Source organism: Thamnophis elegans, chromosome 8 (assembly GCF_009769535.1).
Source record: "Thamnophis elegans isolate rThaEle1 chromosome 8, rThaEle1.pri, whole genome shotgun sequence".
Lineage (NCBI taxonomy): Eukaryota > Metazoa > Chordata > Lepidosauria > Squamata > Colubridae > Thamnophis > Thamnophis elegans.
In genome coordinates, this window is record NC_045548.1 from 61,101,506 (window position 1) to 61,121,937 (window position 20,432).

The following is a 20,432-nucleotide window of genomic DNA, read 5'->3' on the forward strand; positions in this document are numbered from 1 at the left end:
AGGTAACAGCATTCCGTGCCCTTCAGCATTTAGTCATGCCGACCACATGACCATAGAGACATCTTCGGACAAATACCGTTTTTTCCCTTGCAAGAAATGATCATGGCATATATGATTCATACTTATTAAAGAATGTGCACAGGCTATGGAACTACTGGGAGGGATATTAGAAATAAGCAACTACAAGATAGGAACTGTTAGTAGATTATTTAATGAAAAAGGAGTTGCAAAAATCCCGGCAAGATGAGGTTCATAATATTCAAAGAGATAACAGTTTAATAAACTAGCTAATACATGAAAGCCAGCAGCATCCAAACTCTTAAAATTCTGTACTTAACTCCTAAACCCTGTCATTAAAACTACCTTATTGAAGCTGCTGAAATTCTTGCTTCTTTGAACATGCCTTTTTTATTCTATTCCACTATTCATTTTATCCACCATCTATTTTAATAATAGTGTGTGGAATCACAGTCGTTTAAGCTATCATCTATAATGATGTCAAATGTACCATTGTAAATTACATCATCACCACTTAGAGAGTTATATTAATATCAGTGGTGGAATTCAAATTTTTTTACTATCAGTTCTGTGGGTGTGGCTTAGTGGGCATAGCTTGATGGACATGGCATGGGAAGGATACTGTAAAATCTCAATTCTCTCCCCACTCCAGGGAAATTTCCCTTCCCTTCCGATCAGCTGGGACTCGGGGGGGGGGGGCAGAAAATAGATGGGGGCAGGGCCAGTCAGAGGGTTATTTACTGGTTTTCTGAACCACTTAAAATTTCTGCTACCAGTTCTCCAGAACTGGTCAGAACCTGCTGAATACCACCTCTAGTTAATATACAAATGAAATATTTTGCTTTACAGTGTCCTTTGTGGATATCCATGGTATGCAATAACTTTTTTCCTTATTTGTGGATATAATGTTTTGAACAAAGTATGTCACATTTCTGATTAAGAATAAGAGTGCACTATCAATGTCACTCTCTTACACAGACCCGTCATTTAATCACATCTGTTTACTGCATACATTATTAAAAGAATTAAGGAAGCAGTAGATGACATTCACTATGTTGTGCTTTTGAATCTTTACCAGATTCAGTAGAGGTTGCCACAGATTGCTCATATATTATCATTGGGAAGTATATATATATAAATCAAAAGAACACTCTTCAGTTAGAATTTTAAAAACCCATTCCAACATCAACAGTGTTGTGTTCTGAGCATGCGCTGAGTTAGAGTTTGAGCGGGAAGCGCTCGACAGCTGATTGGCTGATCGTTTGACAGCTCCTGTATAAATAGGGAGCTGTCCAAACGAGCAGCGCGCGTTCCTATCTAAGCCGGTTCTGAAACGTTAGCTTGTACTTTAAGGGAATAAACTTGTTAGCCTTTTATTCCTGTCTCCGCCTCAGTTCTTCTGGCTACCCACAGGTCCTTGGTACACACCAAACAGGAAGTGGATACTCAAAAACTGATGTGTGACATTTTACTCCAAATAGAAATGTTTGAGTGTAGCATTTCATTAAATATTTTATAATAATACCGCCAGGAGAAAACTTGACAGAGTAAGTGAAAAGAAAGCATATAGTAATTTAATCAGCATGCTCAACCTTTTGGATCTGCCAATACTGATATAAAATAGGTTTTAGCCTTTAGCCAGTTGTTGGCTTGTTTGTTTGTTTGTTTAACAGAAAATGCCAACATGAGCAAACAAACAAACAAAAAATGTCAAACCCTTATTTCCCTGTATATGAGGTTACTTAACGCCTCAGAGAAAGGCTCAGCTAAATAACAGTTCTAGCACAAGCCACCAGCAGGCTGTTATCAAAACACACTCACCCTTACTGTAAGGAAATATGTACTAATCCTGCAAAACAGAAAAATGTGGTTTGTTCTAATGTTGCTTTTATCTGGGTCACCAAACAACGTATATAACATAAGAATTCAGAGCTGACAAGGTAGAAAACAGGTCACTTTGCGTCTTTTCCGGAACAAAAATGTCCCTTGAATATTAATAAAATTGAAACTTCCTCAAAGACTACTGAACATCATTACAATACTCCTAGGAAGGAATTAATTGATTAATTTAGAAGTGAACATCTTTCTCAGGCATGATTCTAACTCTAAGTTAATACTTATAAATACAATAAATAAATGTACACACATTATTGAGAGCAGCGGTGGCATAGTGGTTAGAATGCAGTACTGCAGGCTACTTCTGCTGTCTGCCGGGTGCCAGAAGCCTTGGAAGTTTGGGTCTCACCAGGCTCAAGATTAACTCAGCCTTCCATCCTTCCAAGGTGGGTAAAATGAGGACCTAGATTGTTGGGGGCAATATGCCGACTCTGTAAAACAGCTTAGAGATGGCTATAATATGTCTAAGTGCTATTGCTATAAAGCTAAATATTTCTAGTCAAACAACATGTATACAGAGGCACTGTAAGCCTCTGAATCATAAGCAAGAGAATTTATATTAAGGAAAATAAAATAAAAAATCAGTCAAAAAAGTGGCACTTGCAAGGGAATTTAACTGGTTAGGGTTTGTTAGAGTTAGGGCTTCTTGGTGCAAATAAGCTTCCAGAGCTAGTAGAATTGGTTCTCACTAACTACTTCTCCTGACTGACTACCAGCAGTTTAGCAGTTCAATTCTTACCAGCTCAAGACTGACTCAGCCTCGCATCCATATGAGGTCTGTAAAATGAGGAACTAGATTGTTGGGGACAATATGCTGACTCTGTAAAACTGCTTAGAGAGGGCTGTAAAGCATTATGGAGTGGTATATAAGTTTAAGAGCTATTGCTATTGAGAGCCAGATTGGGTAGTGGTTAAAGGCACCAGCTTACAAATTGGAAAATCATGAGTTCTAGATCTCTTCTAGGCTTGAGACCAGCTAGGTGTCTTTAGGCCAGTCACTCACTCTCAGAGTCTAGCAAAGCAAGGGCAAACCACTTCTGAAAACGTTGCCAAGAAAAATGCATGTATTTATCCAGGAAGTCCAAAGGAGTCAATACTTATTCAAAAGCAAATACAGATATATTGTATACTCCATATCATGTTGGATAGGAAATTCTGCAGGTTGAAGTTCATGCATCCTAAAATTGCCACGTTTGAAGGTGGGAACCCTCTGCTCTCCATTCGATGATTTATCTCAAATAAACACAGGGTATTCCTTACTTAATTCCTTACTAATTTATAAGCCATTTAATTCTTGATTCACAGTTTGGCCAGCTTACAGCTAGGAACCAAATAGTATATTTAAAACACATAAAAAGATACAACAGAGAGAAAAGCAAAATAATCAAAACAAAATGAAAAAGAAAGCAAAACCATCACCCAGTCTTCATGGTCAATTATTCTAATTAACAACAGATCACTCTATAAAAGGCTATTTTATTAAGTATGGGGCTTAAATATATATGCTAATTAAATGATTAGGTTGCCAATTAAAGATACATTATTTCTCCCTGTATTTTGTTAAAGTGGTGGCTATATAAAATCCTCAGCAATCTTATAAGCTTTTTGTCTCTATATATTTGTTCAAGATCTTTTTCAATAAGTTCAAATATTTTAAGTATATTCAGTTCAATCTTATTGACAGTTCTTACAGTACTCTGTACAGATGTTGCCTCAGATAATTTTTAAAAGGAGTTCATCAGTGGTGGGTTGCAGGAGGTACGCCCCAGTACGGGTGTACTGGAGCCTGCCTGGAGCACTGGTAACTACTCCGGTATGGTGCCCCGGAGGGCCCGCCCACCCACCTGCACTCCTTACCTGTCTTCGGCACTTCCACGCACGCACAAGGCGTGTGCAGCACCTGCACGACACTCTGCCGAGCAGCTGGAGCATCACGGAGGGTCATGGAGGTGTCACTGTATGCTAAGATGCATGTGCATGCTGCACATGTGCGTGTGCATGATGCGTGCATCCATGTGGACGATGCCGGGCCCGTTCCAACTGTACCGGTTGGAAAGGGTTCCGGAACCCACCACTGGAATGAATGTCTATAATGTATGTACAGCAGTGCTGGGATTCAAATTTTTTTACTACTGGTTCTGTGGACGTGGCATGGTGGGCATGGTGTGGCTTGGTGGGCGTGGCATGGTGGGCATGGCAGGGGAAGGATACTGCAAAATCCCCATTTCCTCCCGATCAGCTGGGACTCAGGAGGCAGAGAATAGATGGGGGGTATGGCCAGTCAGAGGTGGTATTACCTCAATACCACCTCAAAATTTCAGCTACTGGTTCTCCAGAACTGGTCAGAACCTACTGATTTACAATATGTCTTTGTTACATGCTATGTTATGTATCTTAATTAACATACACATACTGCTAACTCATTTAAATTTAATGGCTTCCTTTAAAGAATCTACATATATTTTGTTCATCTGGTTAACCTTGACTGAATTTGAACAGCTAAACAGGGTTGGATCTAGTTGGCATTTTGGACAAAAATGTGAAATAAAGAAATTCCAGGAAGACTGCAAGAAAACTCTTGGACAGTCATACGAAAAAGAAAGACATACAAGGACAGAGAGAGCGGTCAATAAAAAACGACTTCCCTATTGTTGCCAAAAACAAAAGAGAACAAAAAGGCTATATGAGAATGACAAGGAAATGAACCAGGGGTGGGTTGATGCCGGTTTTATTACCGGTTCAGAAGCCACATACAACACTAGTGTGTGTGCCAGTTGCATGCTGGGTGGGCATGCACTGTTCAATGTAAATTGTTCTTCATGCATGGACAGAACAACTTACAGTGAACTGCGCACACACCGTCACTAAAAACCAAGATGGTGGCAGCCTAGCAGCAGTGAGGGAACAGTTCCAGGGCGTGGCAGGCCTGGGTTGCTGCCGATTCTGTGACCCAGGCCTGAATTCCACTACAGGTTTGGCCGAACCGGGCCAAACCAGGAGCAACCCACCTCTGAACTGAACTCTAGTTTAGGAGACTGCCTTCTTAATTATCTGTTAGATTTCATGTGCTGTTACTGGAGCTTTCACCTTCACTGTGTCTCCTAGATTAAGCATAAATACGCACTACTCATTTACCAGGTTCTCAATGTATAACAGAAGTACTGGATGTTGTTTTTATAAGGAATGCATGAGATCTTCCATTGACACCTCATTATTGCCGAACCAGGAGCAAACCACCTCTGAACTGAACTCTAGTTTTAGGAGACTGCCTTCTTAATTATCTGTTAGATTTCATGTGCTGTTACTGGAGCTTTCACCTTCACTGTGTCTCCTACATTAAGCATAAATACGCACTACTCATTTACCAGGTTCTCAATGTATAACAGAAGTACTGGATGTTGTTTTTATAAGGAATGCACGAGATCTTCCATTGACACCTCATTATTGACCCCATGCTGTTTGTTTTGATAAGATGGAGATGATCCTTCTCATTTATTTATGCAGACTCTAAGCGGCTAAGACAGACTGGCTTACCCTTTTCAAAAATAACTCATCTGCTGAGTTCTCTTTCCTCCCAGTTGCAAATTTTGATCAACTGCTTCACTGAAAAGTTTTCACCAACCATTGACACATTTTTTTTCAGTTGGATTTAAGTCATTATTAGTTATTTCTAGATTTACTTATAGCTTTTATTGCTCTTGTTTTAGTGCAAAATAATGCTTTATTTTATAGGCGGTTCTTAACATACGACCATAATGGAACCTGATGATTATGCTCATAAGTTATGATCGTTATAAAATGGCTCAACATGTGACTGACTAGATTTTACACCCTTTTTTTGCAATGGTCATTAAGTAAATCAATATAGTCATTAAGCAAAATCCACAGTGATTAAGATAACCCATTGTAAACTCCTGCATTAAGCAAAAACATGATAAGACGTGGGTCTAATGACCACGAGATCATGCAAATATGTCAAGCTCTGGGGAAATCAGGAGACTCAGGCAGTTCCAATGACATAAAGATTTCCTGCAAGGTTAAATTCTCCACAAGAATCAGAACTTCTATTGGTAAAAGAAAATAAGTGGGAGTTAAGAAATTCAAGGTGGGCTGGACTTTGATCTCTTGTGGGAGTGCAGCAACTCATGACTGATGATGCATTTGACCCCTTCCTCGGGTTCAGCCTGGTCATCTCCTACACCAGGCCTGCAAATGCAAGCCAGTTGCCAAGAATTGTGATGTCTCCTGTTGCTGAGGACTCTTCCACTTCTTCCTCAGTGGCGAGATTGATGGAGAATGGAATCATTCCTAACACATCAGGAATTACTGAGCCTGAACTGCCAACGGAACATGTCTTGGCTGGGGAGAGCTTGAACGCCTGTGAGGAAGAGGAGGAGGAGCTGCCTGCCATTGTGGATCCCAGAGTATGCAGGACAGAGAGGTGAAGGTCTGCCAGATTTCTCAGAAAAAGACACCACCACTCTTGATGAGCTACTTAGCAAGGCAGGCAGAGGGAGGCATTACTGGAAGCAACGTGTGTGCCATGGCCAGATGTTTGTGTTTATGAGACACTGCAGTTCATGAGCCACATGGGTGTAGTTTAAGTTGTCAGGGGGCTGTGTTTGTGTCCTGGACCCTGTTTGAGCAGCTGGTTATCTGTTTGACAGATTAATTGGCCATTGCCTGGAAGTTTAGTCTGAGGCTTGTTCGTGGTTGGCTTTGCTTAGAAATGACCCTCTGAGCTCCTGTTCTGGACTGTTCCTGAGGATTCTACTTGGAGTCCCTGAAACTCTGACCATTAGACTGGCTGACTAACCTAATTGGAGACTCCAAACCTCAGATTGCATTTTGGCTTCTCTTTTGAAATGACGTAGGCAAAGCTTTGATTCCCAAGATTGTTTTGATTTTGCCGTATGTTCATTTCCTTGTTATCAACTTGGTCTCAAGCCAATTGCTGTTCTAATCTAGCAGCTGTGGGTGAGCTGAAACTTGAAACAAAATTGCTGGAGGAAAGACAAAATAAAGCTCCCTCTACACTGATGTATATGTATGGTGAGTGAGGCAGCACAAGAATTGGAAATATGGTCATAAGACTGTTTGAGTGTTAGAACTTTGGAACCAGATCATAAGTATCTTTTGGGAGACCTGATGTAACATTGAATGGTCCCTAAGTGTATGGTTGTAAGTCAAGCAGCTAGTGGAGCTGGCAGCGGATTCAGACAGTGAGGAGGTTGGGAAGGAACATTGGCCAGTCCTGGAGTCTGGGGAAGGCTCTGATGAGGGCTCTGCATTGGAGGCAGAGATGGGGCCAGTCTGACAGTTATCAGTTGTCTTCAGAGTCAGACATCAGTGAGGCAGATGAACATCTGGAGCTTGTTCCCAGTGTGTGCATGTGCAGAGTTGCTAGATGAAGGGAACAGCTAAGAAACAAGGGTCGACTTGGGATTAAGGCCACAGGTAGATGGTGAATGGCCCCTCCCATAGGGAATAAAAGAGGAGAGAAAAGGGAGGGGTATTTGCAGGAGATAGTTCATTCCTGTATTCTTGCCAAGTATTGCGGTGTCTGAAACATATCCACTCTCCAAGCCTGATAAGGGTCAGTAATTATCAGTGGTGGATTCCTACCAGTTCGAACTGGTTCAATCGAACCAATAGTGGTTTGTCGGTGTGGGTCGCTGGAACTGGCAGCAATCCAGGCCTGCCATGCCCCTGAACCAGTTCTCCTATGGTGCCACCATCTTGATTTTCAGCTCTGTGCGTGCACAGAACAATTTTCATTGCACAAATTTATTTTCCCCCTTTTTAAACATTTTGCGCATGCACAGACCTATTTATGTGCAAATGCACATGCACATGGAACACATTTTTTGCACGCCCCGAACCAGCAATAATGCTGGCAGAAACCCACACCTGGTAATTTTGAATTGTCTTGAAAGACTGTGGACTGGGACTTTGCTGCAGAGGAATTCACTGTAAATTAAATAAAAGGAGTTTATCCAGATGAGTTTCGTGCTGCTGGGGAAACCTAGGTCAGAACATGTAGGTATGTATATAAAATAAAGCATTATTGTATGTATGTATAGGTGTGTGCATGGCTGCTGTATTTCTGTGCCCAATATACTGAGAATATATTGATGGAAGGTTAGCAGCTACAGTATTTAATATATTCTTACTTTGAAAAATGCTCTCAGTACTGTCTCTTTTGCAGTGTTTTTAAATTGGAAACCTCCTCTTTAGCTTTATTTCTCCCTTCTGTGTTTGCTATATTTGGGAATCTGAAAGGACTACTATCCTGTAATCACAAATATTTATTTGACCTGCTTTCTCCCCCTTTCAAATGTCTTTTCTTTTTCTGATATTTCAACTTTTTTCCTTACAAGCTACCTTTGGAGAAGGTTTTCTGAAAAGCATAAAGGAAAATACACAATTTTCAGAACATTAAATAAAAATATGGCTTGTGCATTTTCTTAGTTAATAAGGGGCTCCTTGTCTGAATTATATTTATTATCATCTCTTTGCTTTAAAATTTCATAATGGATTATATTTAAGATTATTTCTAAAATGAAAAACCCTTTTATGTATGAAGGGGGAGTCTCTTTCTTGGACTAATGCCTCAATGTTAGAATATTCATTGCTGAATATCCCTTGTAGACCACAGTGTTTAACTAAGGAGGCATAAATGCATACGACTGATTTCACATTCTTCCTGAGTTTAAATGTTATGCTCTATTGGGTGATTGGAGCCATGATGCCAGAGTGGTTAGAATGCAGTATTACAGGCTAACTCTGTGTGCTGCCAGGAGTTCAAACCTGACCGGCTCAAGGTTGACACAGCCTTCCATCTTCCCAAGGTTGGTTAAATGAGGAGCCAGATTGTTGGGGGAAAGATGCTGACTCTGTAAACCGCTTTGAGATGGCTATAAAGCACCATGGAGCAGTATTTAAGTTTAAGTGCTAGTGCCAGTGCTATTTAATACCTTCTGCAGCATTTTTTGCAAAGACAAAATCAGGCACTTCCGGGTGAGATCACATTCCCAACTGAGTCAGTAATTTGTAAACTCTGGGTTATTTTGTTCTTAAAGTCTGCTTTTTACATGAAGCTTTTGTTGTTAATTTATTCTATAGTATCTGTTCTCCATATACTTTTTCTGAGTCACCTTTTATTATCTTTTAACCTTAGACAAAAATTTCTGTAGATTCATTTGAAGCTACACATACTTCTTGTTGGAAAATTGAATATAATATAATGACAGCTGTTATTTACAAAAATATTTTCTTCCTTCCTTCCTTCCTTCCTTCCTTCCTTCCTTCCTTCCTTCCTTCCTTTCCTTTTTTCTGTTTACCACAAAGAATTAAAGACAAAATGTTTTGCATAGTACCACTGAAATTTTTCTGCACTTCCTGAAATTACTCATTCAATATACTGCAGAATAATATTTACTTTGTAGCTACTTCACATTCATGATTCATCATTCTGTGATGGATAAATCCCAAGGTCTCCTGTACTTCTACCATCTCCAAAATACAATTACAGACAGGAAGGGGGGGAGTTCCATTTAAGTACTTTGTATGATGAAATTTTATCCCTTTTCAATTAATGTATTCTAAGAAGTTCTATCTGCCCAATCTCCCAGCACTATCGGTCTCAACAATGACTCCCAACTTTAGGCCATTACAAAATTGCATGAATGCATTGCTTTATATGCTGCCAAAGTTATTAAAGTGAAATATTAAACATTTTCCCCAAGACTAATTCTCAATCATTTCCCTTGAAACTTTCTACCCATAGATTCAGGGTGATTTTCTATTCATGAATCATTGTGCTCTTTTAAAATATCCTCCACTCCACTTCCCATGTAATATTTGCTAGCCAGCATGATTGAAAATCTCAGCAATCTTGTGTGCAACTCCTCCTTATCTCATCCATTTCATCAATTTTACCATGGTTAATCAGTATTATCAAGAACACTTCTGACCAAACATGGTTAACATTATTCAATATTGAAATTAAATTGCCCCCCCACACAAAAAAGTTTAAACTAAGTCAGATTATCCATAAGGTATATTTTTTTAAAAATCAAATCAAAGCCATAACAATTGAAAGCACCTCCTGTGTTTGTGTGCATTGTTCATCAAGCACAAAACTGTAATCTCATGCTTACATTCATCACGTTAACCTTTTGGCACCACAAACACACTTATTGATTGAACTGTTTTTTCAGATCATAGTAGTGGAATATATGAGTTTAGAAAACAGAAGTTTAGAGTTTGCTAAATTATATCATATTATTTTCATGCAGAACTGCTAATTCCAGTTGTACATTAATAGTTGTGATGAGATTAGCATTCTGTTCTTTTTAAATTTTCTATTAATAATATACACACAAACAAGAAAACACACATGCTCTAGGAAGAATTAAATCTTTAGTCTGATTTATTCTTTGTGTGATCTGTTATTTTGCCATCGTTTCCACATGTCCACATATCCTATATCCCACTCTAAAGATTACAAAATGGTAAATGTGAGTAATTGTTTAGAATTATCTCCTTCAACTGAAGCCAATATTTTGTTAGCTTTGCTGGCGGTGCCAGGAAAAATCATATTCTCCCAATGTGGTTTGAATCCCAGCAGAAATGTTTAAAAGGTGTGATCAGAATATTAAGATGCTGACCAGGATGGTGCCTTGAAGTTCTGAAGATGGGGCCATTTTTTAGATATCACAGAGTTTCAATCATACCAGCATGACCACGAATTAGATTTTTTTTGTGATGTCTTGAAATTACCCTAAATCGTAAATTAGCAATTGCACTCTCTACAAGCAGATTGCTGTCAACATCACAAATTAACGATTTGGGTCTAAAAAAGTTACAAGATGAAGAATGACATATGTCAATGTTAAATTATCAATTCAGTAGATGCTTGCTGAAACTTAGATGCACTTTAATTTTCATGCCATGTACTGGACAGCATATGAAAGCTTGATCATTAGAGCAAAGATTTCTCCACATTGGTCAGACTGTGATAGCAGTCTGTGGGTTTTGGTTTTTTTTTACACAAAGAGTCTACATTTAGTAATGTACCAGTATATCTATTCAACCTGTATTGTCTGCTAATTCTGCAGAAGCCTTTAAAAGACTTCTCATTATTTTATTGTACTGACAGCATAAACCTGGCATATGCCTGATTAACACAAAGCTCCTGAACTGTTTGGTCCAAAAGTATCCCAATATATTTCTTTGTGACTTTCATGAGACAGGGTAGACAAATTCAGCAATCTTACTCTTCAAAGAAATTTGATTGTCAACAATCAAAGCTACTGAATCATACTAATTTTCAGTCTGGCCACATACTGAGCATTTTGTACTTCCACTGAATCAAATGTTAACTGTAAATAAGTTTAATGAAAGAGAAAGAATTAACAAAAGAGAGTGAATTAATAAGAAAGATAAAATGAAATTGTGGCAGAGTAGTCTTGTTCTTTGATATTATGATACTGCATTTGAGTCAGATAAAGAAAACACTTTTTTGAAGTTTCATAAAATACAGTTTTGTTCATCAAAAAGAAATCTGAGAATCTGAAATAAATTAGATCATATGAAAGTCCAACTAATATATCAACTAACTTTATCTTGAAAGTGTTAATTTTAATATTAGAGGCAGTAAACCAATCTCTGTCAGCTTGTATGACTTGGGAAATTTGACAAGACCTAATTAACAAAACTTGCATTATTTAATTCACTTTAATTTAAAACATTTACAGACTGCCCCAAGATTGCCAGTTCTGGGTCATGTATACAAACAGGATAATTTTAAGTGATTTCTTAAATGAAAATAAAGAGAGAGCCAATTATATATTAGGGATAGTGTTCTACATAATATAGGGTCTAAAACTGAGAAAACATGTCTTCAAGTTCTAGACCACTACAATTTAAGGCAGACCCTCTTGTAATTTGTCAGTGCCCACCATTCTGGAAAGTCCATGGTTTGTCTGGATTTATACAGGCATGAGCTTCAAAAAATTCAACCACGGGTTCTCTGTCTTGTTGCTGGGTGGGCGTGGCCGTGGGCATGGCCATGGTGGGCATGGCCATGGTGGGCATGGCCTAGTCAGCCTCCTGCACTATGGCAAGGGGGAGGGCGTTTTCACCTTCCCCAGGCTCTGGAAGCTTTCCTCGAGTCTCTGGGAGGGCAAAAATTTCCTTCCACAGCCTCCGGAGGGCCTCTGGAGGCCAGAAATGGGCCCATTTCTGAGTTTCCGAAACTTCTGGGAGTCCTGTTTTTCCCCCTCACCGAGCCTTCACATGGGCCCTGCATTTACCTTGCATCCATGGAGACTCCTGGGAGAGGTGGAGTGGGTGGGCAGGATGGGGCCAGCCAGGGGTAGGATTTGGAGGTTCTCCTAACCAACCATATCATTACCTATGGGTTCTCCTGAACCCTGGCGAATCTGTAGCAGTCCACCCCTGGTTTTATATCATTGTTATGATTCCAGATGCAATTCAAGACGCTGGTAATCCCATTTAAAGCCCTGTAAACAGCAGAGCCAAGCTACTTCTGTGACTGCCTGTATTTGAGGATCTTTGTCTGTCTTGCCATATCCTACAATAAGGTGACCAGATTTTCAGATTGGAAAAGAGGGACACCCTTGACCGGGGGGGGGGGGGGGCTTGATTAAAAAAATTTTTTTGTCAAAAGGTCACCCCAGGACACTGAAACCAGCATAAATACAAATCTGTTGCCAAACAAAATTTTGATCACGTGATCATGAGGATGCTGCAACGGTCGCTAAGTGTGAAAAATGGTCGCAACGGTCGCTAAGTGTGAAAAATGGTCGCAACGGTCGCTAAGTGTGAAAAATGGTCATCAGTCACTTTTTTCAATGCCATTGTAACTTTGGTCACTAAATGTTTTCCCCCTCCTCGAGACTCCTCACTTCTTCCTTCATTCCTCTTGCTTATCTACCTTCACCTTATCTGTCTTCTGCTCTTTCCCTCTCTTCCTTCCTTCCTCCCTCCTTCCATCCTCTTCTTTCCTCACTCACTCCCTTCCTCCTTTTTTCTCTTCCTTCCTCCTTCCATTCTTTATACGATATAAAATTCAATGAGGGTGAAACACACCAAATCTGGCAAAGCTGCCTTGCACCAACCTGGCCTGCCCATAGAATAGCAGCCACTTTGAGACACATAAACCTGGTCTGAACATATTGCATCACAAAGATTTGCAAAGATCACATTTGCAAAAAGGAACATTTCTTGTAGTAAATACATTTTATAAACAATTTAAAAGTAAAAATCCCCCCAAAATAATAAAAAAGGTATTCTATAAATAAAAGAAATCCTTAAAAACCATTGTTAAGTATTACACCAGCAATAATTTATACTGTCACCATTTCAAACTATCATCAGAAATACGAATCTGTTGCCAAACATCAACATTTTGATCGCGTAACCATGAGGATGCCACAACGGTCGCTAAGTGTGAAAATGGTCGCTAAGTGTGAAAAATGGTCATCAGTCACTTTTTTCAATGCCATTGTAATTTTGGTCACTAAACAGCCATGTTCCTGACTTAACAACCACCATGATTCACTTAACGTGGCAATAAAAGGTCGCAAAATGAGGCAAAAATCATTTAACAAACGTCTCCCTTAGCAACAGAAATTGGGGGATCAATCCTGGTCGTAAGTCGAGGATTACCGGTAGCCAATTGCAAAAGGCAACTTTACTTGGAACAGGTGAGATTGTGCCCGGATCCCTTTCATGCCAACATCCCATCCTGTCCATGGGGAAAACTCCACAGGCGGACAAAAGCCCCAATCCCCTCTCAACCTCCAGCTGACTCTGCCATCCGCCATAACCACACATGCCCCTCAAAGGCAAAACTCAGGGGGCTGAATTCTACAGGGGGAGGAGTAAAGGGGGGATTTGAGGGGCAGCCCAAAGCACCATCTGTCTAAATTTGCATCAGGCAGGCAGTAACATTTTCATAGACCATGATCAGAGGAGCAGCTGATCCTATGGAGAGACTCCTCCTGCATTCAGTCCCAGGCCTACAAGTGGAAGTACCCTTCCTTCCTTCCTCCTTTCACCTTCCTTCCCTCCCTCCCTCCCTCCCTCCCTCCCTCCCTCCCTCCCTCCCTCTTTCTTCCTTCTAGCCTTCCTTCCTTTCCATTCTTTCTCCTTCCTTCCTTCCTCTTGCCTATCTGCCTTCTGTCTTTCTGCACTTTAGATCTCTCTTCCTCCTTCCTTTCTCTTTCCATCCTTTCACCAAAAATCAGGATGTTTTATTAGCATCAGCATCATTCCGCTGAAAATGCCAGATTCTGTGGTACTTCTGGATGAGATTTAGAAAATTACAGAGACATGAGGAACCATTATATAATTTCACTTGGCAAAACTCTGATTAAAATAATAGCAACAAAATGTAAGGTTTTTTAATTTTAAAACTCTAGCAAAACATAGATTTATTTCCAGTTTAGTTAATTAATGCCATTATAAACAGGAATGCAATTGATTAAATAAAAATGACTTTTTCTTTTATTAAGAATACTTATTCTACACTAAACTAGAAAATATTTCATAGGCCCTTCAACAAGTTTGTTACAAATTTTCAGGATTGCATGCATTCTTGAAACTGATACCATGTAATGTTAAAAAGCAGATCACTAACTAAGTACACTAAAAACCATGTTTAATTATTTGCTACTTGAGGCCAATAGCAATGATGAAGAAATTTCTCTCATCCTCAGTGACAATATTTTTAGGGCCAAAAAATAAAACTCTGTATATTGGATCTGTTGAATGGAGAAAGGCCTGCCCCCCCTCCCCCAAATGAGATACCTTCCACGATAATAGAAGAGGAGAGCCTGGAGACAGCAATCACAAGGCAGAACGTAGCTAAGAGAACGGGGCAGCTAAGAAAATGGGGCGGGGGTTGGGAGAAGGCATGGGACTGGCTGGGGAAGGAGGGAGGGAGGGAGGGAGGGGGAGAACATGAGTGTGTGTATCCCTCCTTCCTTCAGCCCAACACTCTTGCTGGCATTCTGGCCAGACGAGAGGGACTGCAGAGGGTCTAGGGCAGCAAGTCATTCAATCAATGGGAAACTTGCCTCTTGGAAGGAATGACCCGGTTTGGCTCCCACTTTCAACAATCAAACAGAGAAGCGAAGAGGCAGGAGAGACAAAGCGGGAGCCAAGCCGAGCTAGAGTGTTGGGCTGAAGGAAGGAGGGATACACACACTCACGTTCTCCCCCTCCCTCCCTCCCTCTCTCTCTCTCTCTCAAATGGCAAATCGCTGCTGGGAGCCCGGTCTCATTTGGGGGAGGGGGAGGAAGCAAGCCTTTTTCCATTTCAAGGAGCTGCCGCTCCTCCCCCCCACCTCTTAGAAGTCCAGCCAGCTGCCTGCCAAGCTCTCCACGGAGACTAGTATCCAGCCAGATTTCTTGAATCCCCGCGTGTGTGGGCAACGCAGCTAGGCAGGCTCTGCTTGGGAGGACCAGGCTATGGAGGGCATAGCATGGTCATCTCAAGCGAAGCTCCCCTCCCCCGCATAGCTGCATTGCCCACACGCGCGGGGATTCAAAGTTTCCAGCCGGATTTCTTGAATCCCCGCGTGTGTGGGCAACGCAGCTAGGCAGGCTCTGCTTGGGAGGACCAGGCTATGGAGGGCATAGCATGGTCATCTCAAGCGAAGCTCCCCTCCCCCGCCTAGCTGCGTTGCCCACACGCGCGGGGATTCAAAGTATCCAGCCGGATTTCTTGAATCCCCGCGTGTGTGGGCAACGCAGCTAGGCGGGCTCTGCTTGGGAGGACCAGGCTATGGAGGGCATAGCATGGTCATCTCAAGCGAAGCTCCCCTCCCCCACATAGCTGCATTGCCCACACGCGCGGGGATTCAAAGTATCCAGCCGGATTTCTTGAATCCCCGCGTGTGTGGGCAACGCAGCTAGGCAGGCTCTGCTTGGGAGGACCAGGCTATGGAGGGCATAGCATGGTCATCTCAAGCGAAGTTCCCCTCCCCCGCCTAGCTGCGTTGCTCACATGCGCGGGGATTCAAAGTATCCAGCCGGATTTCTTGAATCCCCGCGCATGTGGGCAACGCAGCTAGGCGGGCGGGCAACCTGCTTGCTGTTGAAGACACGCTGGACGCGGCAGAGCAGGGGCCCGCGGCCGGGAGCGGCTTCTGGCGGCTACCGGGCGGCGATCTCACACCATCCGCTCGGGGCTCTTAATACTCACCAGTCAGCGCAGCTGCAACCTCTTTCGTCTTTTGGTGAAAGGAAATGGAGACTCGCGCAGGCGTGCTGAAAATTTCCAATCCCAGCCAGCTCACTGATTGGCTGGAGTCCAGGCCAATCCAATCAGTGAGCGGGCAGGCTGGGCTGGCTTAAATTTGTAGGTAGGTAAAAGCACACTTTTTTTGGCGCTCGCAGCTCCCGCCCATCAGCTGCTAGTTTGCTGGGCTGGCTCATCGGTAGGATAGAGAACAAAACGATGAGCCAGCCCAGCAAGCTAGCAGCTGATGGGCGGGAGCTGCGAGCGCCAAAAAAAGCGTGCCTTTTAAAAAGGCGGGCGGGACGCGGGAAAATGCATTGAAAAGCGGGGGTGTCCCGCCAAAAGCGGGACGTCTGGTCACCTTATCCTACAAGGGTATATTCCAGAGCCCTTCTGTTAAAAGGGCCAACTTGTGGGACTGAGGACCTGTGCTTTCTCTTCTTCAGTGTCTCAATTATGACATACTTTAGTCCTGGACCCTGATCTTTTTGGCCTTTGAGAAGACCGTGTTCACCAAGGGAGGAAGAGACAAAGAAAATCAGACAGGCAGCCAGACAATCATTGGCTAATTAACCTATAATCTAGAAGGAAATATTTTACAATATTTCAAAAAAAAAATCTAGATTTTGAACTACTCAGAGCCACATGTGTACATCAACTTACTTGAAAATTGAATGGCAAATCCAGATTTGCTGATATAGAAGTCTGTGTCAAATTGTATTGTCACTATGTTGAGAGTGCTGTGGATGCCTTCTGGAATAAGAGAGCCACTAATTTCCTTTAACAGCATGTCATTTTCAGGTGGGCCATCCCAAACCCGTAGGATATCATGTGAAGCTTCAGTATCAAATGCCAGAAATTGGAGGCTGTAAAAAACACCAAATATTAATGCCCAATTTAAATAAATAAATAAATAAATAAATAAATAAATAAATAAATAAATAAATAAATAAAATAATTGCAACTAAATCTATGCTTCTATGAGTTGCATCTTAGAAAGGATCATGCAGGGGAGAAAGATGCTTGGTTGATAATTAAAAGGTCTACATAAAGAGGCCTGCCTCTCAGGTGCTGAACAGCATTGTTCTCTTTACTGGAGATTTATCCTCCATGGGTCTTTATGCCTTGATTTGAAGACTTCTTATGTAGATCTAATATGAGAAAACATTTGATGTACCGTATTTTTCGGAGTATAAGAAATACCTTTTTCCCTCAAAAAAGAGGCTGAAATCTGGGTCCATCTTATACACTGAATACAGCATTGTTGCCTGCCGAAACCCCACTCTCTTTACCAAAATGGCGTGCACAGCTTGTAGTAGGCTTTCAAAGAGCTTCTGGGGGCTAGGGAGGGCAGAAATGAGCAAAAAATGCCCCATTGTTTGCTCAATTTTGCCCCCCCCCCGCCCCAAGGAATATTCTACAAGCCTCCTAATGGCTATTCATGCCTTTAAAAAAAAAAAACAGGCTCGTTTTTACGAAAAACGGGCCATTTTTGGAAGGTTTGCAGAGTGCAAACTTTTTTTTTAAAATTTGCCTCGTCCAAACCTTGGTGCATCTTATAATCTGAAAAATACGGTATATACAATGCATACACCAAAGTTTCTTCTGGCACTGAACAAAAATGTCACAAGAGGCTTCTGTACAAGAGTAATGACTTCTGTAGCTCTTAGCAATGCTGGGCAAGGAATCAGAAGGAAGGCAAAGTGAAGCATTGAAGCCATCCATTACCCTCAGACCTTTACCAGCAATCAACCCAACCCCAACCTTACAATTATAATACTCCATGCAGATTTGAAACAAATATTTCTTCACCCAAAACTGTGGTCAATCATTTTAGCCCATCAGATAATTTGGTTAGTATTCCATCACTCAGGCTGGGGGGGTGAAATTCTACGCCCCTCAGACAGGGCTCGCAACTTGGGAGTCCTCCTGGACCCACAGCTGACTTTAGAACACCATTTGTCGGGTGTGACCAGGGGGGCATTTGCCCAGATTCGCCTGGTGCACCAGTTGCGTCCCTACCTGAACCGGGAGGCACTCGCAACAGTCACTCACGCCCTCGTGACCTCACGACTGGACTACTGCAATGCGCTCTACATGGGGCAGCCCTTGAAGAGCATTCGGAGACTTCAACTTCTCCAGAATGCAGCCGCGCGAGCGATTGTGGGTGTACCTCGATACACCCACGTTATACCTATCCTCCGCGAGCTGCACTGGCTTCCAATCGGTCTCCGGATACGCTTCAAGGTGCTAGTTATTACTTATAAAGCCCTTCATGGTATTGGACCTGGGTACTTGAGAGACCGCCTGCTGCCAATTACCTCCCAAAGACCCATTAGATCGCACAGGGTCGGCCTCCGCCGGGTTCCATCCACCAGCCAATGCCATCTAGCTACGACCCGGGGGAGGGCCTTCTCTGTTGCAGCTCCGGCCCTTTGGAATGAACTCCCCACGGGGATTCCGACCCTCACCTCTCTCCTGGCTTTCTGAAAAGCCGTTAAGACCTGGCTGTGCCGGCAGGCCTGGGGTTGATGAGCTCCCTTCCCCTCTCGACAGGTGTGGTTGTTGGTTATTTTAAATGTCTATTTTGTATTGCATGTTCCCCTTCCCGTTGGAGTTGTTCGCCGCCCTGAGTCCCTTTTAGGGAATAGGGCAGCATATAAATAAAATGAAACTTCAAACTTCAAACTTCAATGTAGTCGATAAAACTACAATAATCCATTTGCCGAGCACTATGCTTAGATTGCTGTTTCCCCAAGTAATATAACATTAAATTTTGAATAAATGGATTTCAGATGGATTTCTTAGTTTTTGTATTCTAAAATATGTTTTTCTCTTAAAAATTAAGATTGTCTTCGAGTACCTGACAATGTTTCCTGGATCTACTTCGATTATCCATGTACAACGTAGATTATTATCATAAGGAAATGGATAGCCCGGGGACAAGATTCTTCCTGAAGATTCTCCTTTAAAACGACCTCCACATTCAGCTGATAAAAGTGAAGTGGAAAATGGTTATTAGTTCTGATAAATATTGATTAGGATTTTTCTAAAACATGTAGACTAGGAGGAGTTTCATCCCAAACCTATTCTAACATCATCGTTGGGTTAAACAGTCCATACTTAAGGACAGTCTCATTCAGGAACCATGCAAAGTTACAAGAGCATGAAAAAAGAAGATTCATGATTGATCTTTTAACTTGTGGCTATCCCAGCATCCCTGTGCTTATGTGATCACAATTCAGATTGAGCCAAGGTGGCGCAGTGGTTAGGGTGCAGTACTGCAAGCCACATCAGCTGACTGTTATCTGCAGTTCAGCGGTTCTAATCTCACTGGCTCAAGGTTGACTCAGCCTTCCATCCTTCCGAGGTGGGTGAAATGAGGACCCAGACTGTGGGGGCAATATGCTGACTCTGTAAACTGCTTAGAGAGGGCTGAAAGCCCTATGAAATGGTATATAAGTCTAACTGCTATTGCTATAGATGCTTAATAACCAGCACACATTTGTGATGGTGCATGTGCCCCATGATCACATGATTGCTACACGTGGCCTTCCCAGATGGGTTATAAAAAGCAAAAGCAATGGGGATTTTCTTACAGGAAATTGCCAATTAATGATTTAAGTACCCAGTGACCTTTGGCAATTTAATACTGCAGTCGGAATTTATATTATAAGTTTGGTGATGTTGCACTTAACAATTGCTTTGCTTAGCAATGGAGTTTCTGGTCCCAATTCTGGATGGTAAGTAAGGACTACTTGTAATGTGGAAAGTGTATATTGTTTTCCTCCATTTCCAATGTCAATTGGGATCAATAGGTGAAGAGAAAAGAGGAGAGAATCCAACCCTTCTAATTATTTATATAATCACTCAATGCCTTTAACTATTGAAAAATAATGAAGAACAAGTAAATCTTGGATGTTGAAGTGCAATGGGGAAAAATAGATTTTAACTTTGGGTTTTGATGTTTAGATCTATTTATGATGATAGAAGTACTGTTTGTTAGGGTTCATTCTGGTTCAAATGGTCATTGATTTATAGGTTTTTCCCTTTTTCAAAGAAAGTCAGAAGTTAATTTCTTTTATAGTTTGTTCTTGTTTCTTGCACTCACTATGTTTTTTTAGTTATCTCCTTTTTTCCTTTGGGTTTTCTTGTATTTTATACTTAAAAAAAAATAATGAAGAGGAGGAATGAAGAAGACAAAATGAGTTCTAGGACAACAATTTTCAGTATTTCTTCTAGA

The 20,432-nt window shown here is 41.5% G+C and overlaps 1 protein-coding gene across 1 annotated transcript in view; it reads right to left on the reverse strand.

Annotated features, from left to right (window-relative positions):
• The window catches only part of CSMD3 (CUB and Sushi multiple domains 3), a 791,530-nt gene that overhangs the window by 202,281 nt on the left and 568,817 nt on the right, over positions 1-20,432 (reverse strand). Inside the window, 2 exon segments of the mRNA XM_032222292.1 lie at positions 16,853-17,055; positions 19,053-19,179. Of these exon segments, the coding sequence (XP_032078183.1) occupies positions 16,853-17,055; positions 19,053-19,179 (330 nt within the window).